This window comes from Medicago sativa, chromosome 5, assembly GCF_051527215.1.
Source record: "Medicago sativa cultivar Bolivia chromosome 5, Bolivia_mono, whole genome shotgun sequence".
Taxonomy (NCBI): domain Eukaryota; kingdom Viridiplantae; phylum Streptophyta; class Magnoliopsida; order Fabales; family Fabaceae; genus Medicago; species Medicago sativa.
In genome coordinates, this window is record NC_140753.1 from 27,645,467 (window position 1) to 27,655,956 (window position 10,490).

At 35.7% G+C, this 10,490-nt stretch overlaps 1 protein-coding gene across 1 annotated transcript; it reads left to right on the top strand.

The window, feature by feature from the left end:
• Window positions 1-6,384: 6,384 nt before the first annotated feature.
• ORC6 (origin recognition complex protein 6) lies at window positions 6,385-9,440 on the top strand. The gene is made up of 9 exons (XM_085714882.1): window positions 6,385-6,632; window positions 6,722-6,873; window positions 6,963-7,043; window positions 7,149-7,260; window positions 7,344-7,406; window positions 7,516-7,603; window positions 7,727-7,797; window positions 8,919-9,015; window positions 9,103-9,440. The coding sequence occupies exons 1-9, from the start codon at window positions 6,513-6,515 to the stop codon at window positions 9,180-9,182; spliced, it is 864 nt and encodes a 287-aa protein (XP_085571008.1). The 5' UTR covers window positions 6,385-6,512; the 3' UTR covers window positions 9,183-9,440.
• Window positions 9,441-10,490: the final 1,050 nt, after the last annotated feature.

A 10,490-nucleotide genomic window follows, 5' to 3' on the forward strand; every position in this document is an offset into this window, starting at 1 on the left:
TTCGCTACGGGAAGGTGTTAGGCACCCATAACGACTATAGTATCATATAGGAACCGTCTTTATTTTCTACGTGTGCGCTTTATTTTTAAATGCTATTTGAAAAGTGTTATTTACACCTAAGGGTTTACTAAGTGAAGAATTGGAGGGAGAAGAAAGCGTTTGAATTTTTATTTTATTTGAATTGAAGGAATTTTGATTCCTTGCCTACGTACCCTTTTAAGGGAGCAAATCCACCGTAGTTCTCTTCCAAAAAATGTTTTTGTTTTTGTTGGTTGATTTTAAGCTTGAAAATTGGAATTTTTAAGAATGAGAGAGAGAGGCCTCAAGGGCATAAGATTGTGAAATTGTGAGGTTGAATTAGTTATTTTGCAAAAGAAAGTCAAAGTATGATTAAAATTCATTAAGATTTTATTTAAGAAAAGAAAGGGAAAATCAATGGGAATTTGGATCCCAAAGTTTATTAGGAAAAAGATTTGAGTGATGTTGTTCATATATTTTTTTGGAAAAAGGATTTTTCTAAGTATCGCGGTTCCTAAGCATACATCTAAACATACATACCCTAAACATACATCTAAAATATCTATGTGATGTGTGTGCATGTGTCGGTGCTTGTGTCGGTGTACAACATTATTAGAGTCCATTGTCCTTTACATCATTGGCCTAGATACATGCTATGGTCTTGTAAGAATTTAAAAGCATAAGAAAAATATTACAAAATCCCTAAGTTTTACATTCTAACCTTTGCATGAATTAAAGTGCAAGAAATTAAAGTGCAAGAAATAAGAGATTAAAATATGATGTGAGATGCTATGGAAATGAGACATGAAACAAAAGGGGTTAGTAGCACAAATGATATAGAAACTAGTATCAAAATGCATAGTAAAGCTATTGTAACTTGCAAGAAAAGTAAACCAATCAAGCTTGACAACAAGTGATAAAAGAACTTGAAACTTAATGCAAAACTAAGACTAGATTGAAGCCTAGATTCTCATAATATTGGAGAAGTTTTGGATGACTTGTTTCGAGAAAATCAACATGAGAATCTAAGGATTTAACTATGCCAAAGTTTACAAGATTTTCAAGTTCTTTATGCACTTTTATTTCACATTTATTTACCAAACACACAATCCACAAGAAACTAAATCAAAACAGCAAGCATACACCAAAACAAGGGGCAAACTCACTTCAAAAGTTACATATTCAAGACCACAATTATATGCCAAAATCCGGGTTTAAGATCACACCACAATTTCACAAAAAATGTTAACAAAAAGTAAGCTACAAGTAAGGAAAGGTTACACATACTCTTGAGGTGAATTTTGGCAGGAAACCACATCTTAAAGGATAGGTTTCAAGTGCCAAAATTACTACAAGAAAAAGTGCACCAACACTTAAGAGTTTTTTAACAAAATTTTAACAAGAATCAAAGTATTGAATTAACAAGAACACAACAATATTTTCCTACACCTCTAATCAATATTCAACATGCAAACAGCATCAAGATTCATCAAAAAACACAAGAAAATTAATAGAAATTTATTTGGAATTTTTTGCAAAATTTTTGAACGCATAGGGGTGCAAACAGCAAGAAATTATCACAAACACACAGACAGGGGGGGTGCAGGGAGCAAATCTGTAGAGAAATGAAACAGAAATGAAAGAGGAGTGCTGGGCCTTGGTTAGCTGCGAAAATGGGCCTATGGAAGAGGCATATAAATTCATTTTGCTGTAGAAAACCTCATTCCTTCTTGTTCTCCCTCTCTCTAAAATTTTGCTCTCACCTCTCTCTAAAATGTTCATCTTCAACCTCATGAATGTCACCGGAAAGTTCAACAAACTCGCCGGAATCTTCAAAGGTTCGCCGGAAAATTCATAACTCCGGCGACACTTCCGGATTCCGGCGAGCTCCGATTCGAATTTTTTTCACACTTTTAAAACCGGATCGTTATCCTCTTTTCAAATATGAACCCGGAAACATCCAAAACACAATCAATCCACCTACATCTAATAGCTACAGCCGCGCAAATGGAGGGAAAAAGAATGGAATAAAAAAGCTTGGATCAATAACAATACCGTGATGCTTGACGAAGCTTTGAATGGCTCCGGATTCTTCCTATGTATTCGGATTAGGTGCTGTTTTTCTTCTCCTTTTGCTTCGATTGTATTCCTTTCCTTCGTCCGATTCCGGTTCGTCGTTGTTGAATTCGGTCACAATGGAATTAATTGAAGATTGTTGTTCATGGATGTGATTTTTGTGGAATTGAAGGTTTGTATTGATGAATATTTTGGATGAATCCTTGAATTTGGCAATGGATTTGTGGAGGTTTGAGGTTAATTGTGGTGGTTGTAGTTTGTTAGAGATGAAGGTTGTGGTGGTTATGGAGGTTTTGTGGTGAATTTTAATGGTGGATGTTGTTGATGATGATGGTGGAGGAAGAAGATTGTGGTGGTTAGAGAGAGGTTGAAGATGAAGTTGTGGTGGTAGAAGTTAGTTAGGGTGGTTAGAGGTGGTGGAAAGAGTTTGTTATGGAGGTTGTTGTGGTGGAAAAAGTTGGTTATGGTGGTGATGGAGGGGCTTGCGATTTGGAGAAGAAAGAGAGAAAAGAAAATTGATTTTTTGTGATTTTTGTGTATTTGTGAAAAAATGATTAGTGTGTTGACTCTTTGACCATGGGACCCATTAAATAGGTGATGTGTGAATCTTTGGACCAATGGGAGGAGGACATGTGGCGTAACTAACTTCTTGGACAAAAAATGAATTAAAATGCAATTTTAATAACTTGAGGACTAAAATGCAAAAATTAACTAAAGTTGTATTTAAAAAGTAATTTGAAAATTAACGTAAAGCGAAACGATTAAAAATAACAAAACGGACTAAAATGAATCGACTGCTAAATGAGGCACTTTAAAGTAACCTCTCTCCGTCAAAATTTTGTGTGAAATGACCAAAATGCCCCTAGGGACTAAAATGACTCAAAATGACTCCGATGCAATTTTAAAATGGTTTTTTAACAGGGAATTAAAGCAAGAATTTATACAAGCAAATTAAAAGACTCAGAGACAATTTTTAGAGATTAAACAGAGTTTTAACACTGGAAATGACTAAAATGCCCCTAGGGGCTAAACTGACTCAAAATGACTCCAAATGCAATTTTTGAAATGGATTTTGACATGGCATTAAACAAAAACTCATTCAAACCAATTGAAATGACCCAGGGACAATTTCTCAAGGATTGAAAGAAATTTTAACATGGGAAATGACCAAAATGCCCCTAGGGGCTAAATTGACTCAAAATGACTTTAAATGCGATTTTTGAAATTGGTTTTGACATGGAATTAAACAAGGACTTATACAAATCAAATGAAAAGACACAAACAATTTTCAAGGACTAAAATGAATTTGAATGCAGGAAATGACTAAAATACCCTTTTTCATGAATTTTGTAAATAACATTGAAATAAGATGCAGAGAAAGATGCAATTGATCAGAGACAAATCAAATGACTTAAAATGCAAGAAAAACCCTTTGGATGGTTTTAACATGCAAGAAAAGAAGAATTGAGTCAGTATTTTTAGGTCCAAAATCAGGGTATAACAGCTGCCCCTATTTAAGTTTCTTTGTCCAGAGAATCACAAGACGAAGTCTTTGTTTGACGAGACGAAGATACTTAAATATCAGACATGACGCTATTTTGGACCTAAAAATATGCTTTCACATTTTCAAACACTATGAATGTCATGCAACATTTCATTTATGAATGCAAGACAATCGAACCGGAATCTACGGGCTGTGTCACACCACCAAGGGATTTATAGACATCAAGGTAGAAAGAACGGGCAACAAATAGACAGGTACAAGCTGTTCTTTGGATCGAACTTGCTACTTGACCGGGAATATAAACAAAAGACAGGTAGATACAAGCTGTTCTTTGGATCGAACTTGCTACTTGATTGAAAACACAAACAGATAGGCAGGTACAAGTTGTTCTTTGGATCGAACTTGCCACTTGACCAAGAGATACAAACAAGAGATGGGTACAAGCTGTTCTTTGGATCGAACCTGCAACTTGACCAAGAGATACAAACAAGAGATGGGTACAAGCTGTTCTTTGGATCGAACCTGCCACTTGACCAAGATATACAAACAAGAGATGGGTACAAGCTGTTCTTTGGATCGAACCTGCCACTTGATCTGGAGACATAGACAAAAGGCTGATACAAGTTGTTCTTTGGATCGAACTTGCTGCTTGACTGGGAATAGAAATACAAGATAGGTACAAGCTGTTCTTTGGATCGAACTTGCTACTTGACCGGAAATACAAACAAAAGACAGGTAGATACAAGCTGTTCTTTGGATCGAACTTGCTACTTGATTGAAAACACAAACAGATAGGCAGGTACAAGCTGTTCTTTGGATCGAACTTGCCACTTGACCAAGAGATACAAACAAGAGATGGGTACAAGCTGTTCTTCGGATCGAACTTGCCGCTTGATTGATGATACAAACAGATAGACAGGTACAAACTGTTCTTTGGATCGAACTTGCTGTTTGACCTAGAAATATAGACAAAAGACTGATACAAGCTGTTCTTTGGATCGAACTTGCGGCTTGATCAGTATCACAACATGTAGGTTGGTGCAAACTGTTCTTTGGATCGAACTTGCTGTTTGACCTAGAAATATAGACAAAGACTGATACAAGCTGTTCTTTGGATCGAACTTGCCGCTTGATCAGTATCACAACATGTAGGTAGGGACAAACTGTTCTTTGGATCGAACTTGTCGTTTGACCGATAACCAAACATAAGCAGGGTACAAACTGTTCTTTGGATCGAACTTGCCGTTTGACCGGAAACATAGGCATATAAGCAGGTACAAGCTGTTCTTTGGATCGAACTAGCCACTTGACCTATAACAAGATTCAAATTGGAAGTTTGATTTAACAAGATACAAATTGAGGGTAAATTGACATTGACCTGATTTGAAAATAGACATGACCATTATTGTTGGCCCAAAAGCAAATTGAGAGTGAATTGACATTGATTTGAATTGAATTGAAAGTTGACAAATGCATTGACATGGTATTGAATAGAGAGTTTAACAGAGACAGAGACATAGACATAGACATAGACATAGACATTGACATTGATATTGATATTTGATTTGAGAGTTGGAATTGAATTGAATTGGGAGTTGAAATTGAATTGAATTGAACCTGGGGATTGAGTTGAATTTGAAAGTTTGAGATTGAGTTGAATTGACAGTTGAAATTGGGTTAAATTGAAAGTTGAGATTGGAAATGCAACATGTATGTATGGTATAACAACATCGTTGAATGTATGAGCGCGTAAAATGCATGCTTATGCATGTATAAATGCTTGGAAATGCATGATTGGTTTACAATTTAGCAAGAAAGTTTCACAGAGATAGACAAAACTTTGGAAGATTGGGCACGTAGTGACTTGAGCTACAACATACGCACTCGGCTATCTTCAAAGGGGATGACGTCGTTGAAAGACGTATCAAAACCATAACTGAGAGAACCTGATCATATCATACTTGCAATAGTACATGCTTCTTGGGGGAAGCCATTTGATCAAAACCTTGGTAGAAGTCGCAAGCTGGATAAACTTTGAAAATTGCCCTTGAAAATTCTTCGAACAAACTCGGGCAGAAGTCGCCATTTCTCAGGAATTAGTAATGGATATACATTGGATGTTTCACATGGAAGTCCTTTAGACAAGGCTTTGGCAGAGGTCGTCAGTCCTCCAGAACCAGCATTGGATAGACTTTGAATGTCGCACCCGTGGTCAATGCTTTCATTTTCATTTTTCATTCTTTCATTTTTCAATCCCATTTTTGCCTGAACCGCCCTTTCGGGTTTTCGATTCACCGGGAATAAATTCTTTTCATTGCCCCATTTTTGCCTGAATTGCCTTCATAGATTGTCAATCAGCGGGGTGCTCATTTTTGCCTAAGCCGTCCTTTCGGGTTTTCAACTTAGCGAGCTTTTTATTTGCATTTTTTTTACTTTCATTCTGTTTTTTCATTCTTGCCATTGACCACAGTTTGTCCTGGAGAGATTGTATGTTCATATTGCATGTTGAGATGGATGTTAATACATGTTTCACCTGTTCATAAGTTCAAAGATAGTGCATGTTTGTTATTTGCATAAAAAGATTTTTTTTTTTTTTTTGAAAAAAAAGATTTTTGAAATTTTGCTTTAAGTATTAGTTGATGTCACGTTTGCATAAACGTGACATCAATTAAATCTAAAGCAATGAGTGATGATAATAAAAAGTGTGCATCTAATTTTAAATAATTTAATTTAAAATTCCAAATCTAAATCATCATCAAAACCAAATTTCACACTACAGAAGCGCCAAACGAAAAATATTTCCCGGCAAACAACGCGCGCGAGAATATTCAAAACCCAAAAAAACAGAGTAAAATAAAAACCTCTAAAATGCCAATCTCATTTCCCATCTTCACTTCCAAAAAACAAAACAAAAATGGATATCTCAGAGATCGCAAAGAAACTCAAACTCTCCGATTCCAAACTTCTTATCCGTAAAGCTGCCGAACTCCGTCGCCTCTGCGATGTCCACTTCGATTCCTCCATCATCGGCGTTGTAAGCCGTTTTTTCGTTACTTACAATTCTATAACCGTTTTTAGTTATCTTTTTTCTATAACCGTTTTTTTTGTTCAATTTTGTTTTAGGGTGAAGTTGCAAAAGCTATTATCTGTATGGAAATCGCTGCGACGAAGCTTGGTGTTCTTTTCGATCGATCTTCTGCGGTGAAGCTTAGTGGAATGTCTGATAGGGGTTATATTAGATCCTATAATTCACTTCACAATACCATTGGTGTCAAGTAAATTAATCTTTTTTAATCTTTTTTTTTTACATTTTTAATTATCATTTTTTTGGTTTATTATTTTTTAATGATGAATTTGTGTTTAGGTTGAAGCTTGATGTGAGGGAATTGGCAATTCAATTCGGGTGTGTTCGGATTATACCGTTTGTTCGTGATGGTCTCAAGCTGTAAGTTCTTGATTTTGTTGTTTTAATAATGTCTGTTACATGTTTGATGAAATGCTGATGTGAATGTGTTGATGTCTTGATGAAATGGTTTCTTGTTGTTTGTAGTTATAAGGAACGGTTTCTTTCATCGTTACCGGCTGCTCGTCGTGCAAGTGCTGATTTTACTCGCCCGGTTTTCATGGCTGTTGCTTTTTATTTATGTTCAAAGAAACATAAGGTACATTTGTAATAATCTCAATGCAAAACACAATGTATGTGGTTATATATTGTAGTGATATGATTTGTGATTGTTATTTGCAGTTGAAAGTTGATAAGATTAAGCTGATTGAACTTTGTGGTACATCTGAATCTGAATTTTCTAGTGTAAGTGCTTTATATGCAAAATGTACAACGAATCTCTAATGTGTGATGGGTTTGTTAGGTTTGTGGGTGGTGTTAATGAATGTAATTGAATTGTGAATGGCTGTTGCAGGTTTCTACTACTATGAAAGACTTGTGCCATGATGTTTTTGGGGTTGCTAAAGAAAAGAAAGACCCTAAAGAAGTGAAGACCAATAGAGGTATATATCCCTTTTTCAGTTTTATGTATTGCTTAACATATCATGTTCTATTCAGTTTTTGCTTTTCAATTTATGTTTGTGCATTTAGCGTGTTCTTTTCTGATTCTCTGCTTCTTTGGGCAGATTTGCTTGATGTCTTACCAAGCAAAAGAAAAGCTGAGGATGGTGGCTATTTGTCTGATGATGGGGCAGAGGTATCAATGGCTACTCTCTCTTTGAAGCTTACATGATTAATTATTATTTGTTTTGGTGTAACATTGTTAAATTATTTGTAAAAAACAAGGAATTGGTTCTTTTCATCAGTGTTGTTTTTTACTGGGATATGAAACTGATCCTTATAGACCAGCTTTCATATTGGTTTTACCCAAGTTGAATTTGCTGAGATAGACTAATTTTGTGGTCATGTCTACTGTACTGTATTGTTGGAGGTTTATAGTTAAAATTTTCTAAACTTATATGGGAAAATTTCCATGTCTTGTATTATCTGTTGGTTCTCTATGTGTTTCTGATTGTTTTTTGTTCTGACCATCCCTTGTTGCCCTGTCTTAAATCCCACATTTTTTTTGTATTATCTGTTGGATCCATACATTGGCTTGATTAAGGAAACTACAAATGAAGGTTAATGTGTAGTGATTATAGGTAATGTTGAAATCTGAAACACAAGGTTTGCGGTAAATTAAACCAGAATATGAAGAGTAAAACATCGACTTTACATAAGGAGCTTTGTCAAAGTTGTGAAGGCTTTTATCCTTTTAGAAATTGTTTGATGACCAGACAGCAAGAATACTCACGATGGTCCATTTAATTTTTTTTTTGCTAATGCATTATTGTCATCAATGCCAAAGTTGGTGGATGCATAATGCATTATTGCCCTTTACAACTCTGCCTTATGAAACACCAGCGTCTATTAGATTGATGAGCTAATGATGTTCCGTGCACTGAGGTGGCACATCCTTGCATTGTTTTGTTCATTGCAGTGGCCTCTATTTGGCAGGGTCATAGAAACCAATTCCACGTAATTATGATAGTTTCAATTTAGACCGGGAAAAAGCCTATTGCATACTTTGGATCAGTGGATTTAAATGTGTGCACCAGAAAGTGCAGTTGAATTCATTCTCAAATAAAATCTTGTATTTAGTTTATAAAGTGATGATGGGGAGTCAGTTTTAAACACAGTACTGCAGTATTCTACCTTTTGATTCATTTTTTACTGTCACCATTATTTGCATTCTTAGTGTTATGTTAACATTTTATGTATAGTGTCTTTTCCAATTCAAATTAATAATAAAGTTGTCTTTTGTCTGTATATATCCAGGTTTCAAGTTATAAAAAAAGGAAACAGATGGAAACACGTGATTATGAGAAATGGAAATCTTCAGTCCTTACATCCAATAAACAAGACAACAAAGAAGGTATTGAGACAGTTCTTGAATTTTTTATATACCACGTCTCAGCCAAAGATCTAGACAGTTAACATTGTTTTCACTTTAACTTTGTAGTGCCCAGCAAGAAACCAAAACAGACTCGCCTCAACTTCGTCAAGGAAGCTCCTGAGACCCAGAAGTTGGAGGCGATGTAAGATGGTGGTACTCTTTGATTTGCTTCGTATTGTGATGAAAGTCGATTCAAGTGGAAGTTCAGTACAGTGTAAAACAAAGCATGAAGATGGGCATTAACCTATGTCGCAACATAAGAGAAGTGGTCTAGTTGATTATTCTTACAATGTTCTCAATTTTGTTTGTTGTCTTTTGGGGAATTGCCAAAGCATTAATCTATAGCAAGAACTCTGTACAGACTGTTACTTTTTATCATTGGAATTTGGCTTCAAAATGAGTCACATATAGTTGTTCATTTACTCGTATTAGATAGTGAATCTGTAAATTAATGTGTATGTGCATTTTTGTATTTATCCAACAAAGGTTGGGATAATGCTACCTTTCAACAAAATCAGCTAGAAAGTCTAATAGCTCCATTTCATCTTCAAGACTATGTTTGTAACTCTGTAACTTGTAGCTATCCCATTGATAACTTCCTCATTTATTCAACATTATCCTCTAAAGATCAAGCATATGCTTTATCTCTCACTAGTGAAGTTGAGCCTACTAGTTTTCATGCTGCCAGTCAGGATTCTAGCAGGATTACTGCTATGCAAAATGAGATAGAAGCACTAAATGCAAACCACACATGGGAATTTGTTGATCTGGTGATCCTAATATCACTGCATATAGAAGAGTAGTTGGTCGTTTGCTTTACCTCACTACTACACGTCCATATATAGAATTTGATGTACAACAACTAAGTCAATTCATGGTATCCCCTACTGAATCACATTGCTTTGAGAGTTCTGAGTTATCTCAAATGTTCTCCTGGTAGAGGCTTATTCTTTCCCCCATTTTCTGATCTGGAATTACTTGGCCTTAGTGATGTTGATTGGGGAGGGTGCGTTGATACACGGATATCTATTTTTGGCTACTGTTTCTGTATTGGAAAATCTCTTGTTTCCTGGAAATCAAAGAAGTAGAAAATTGCTTCATGTTCATCTGCAGAAGCAGAATATAGAGCATTAGCTTATGCTACTAGAGAACTTCAATGAATGTGTTTCCTGCTTCATGACTTGCAACAAGCTCCTTCTTGTTTGCTTGTGATGTACTGTGATAATCAAAGTGCACTGCATATCTATGCTAATCCAGTGTTTCATGGAAGAACCAAGCATCTAGACATAGATTGCCATTTGGTTCGTGAGAAGATTCAAGCATGAGTCATGTGTTTGCTTCTCATTACTTCACAGAATCAAAAGTCAAATGTTTTTCACCAAAGCAGCAGGACCATAACAGTTCCATGATTGCATTGTCATACTTTGGATGGTAGACGTCTACTAACCTCCAAC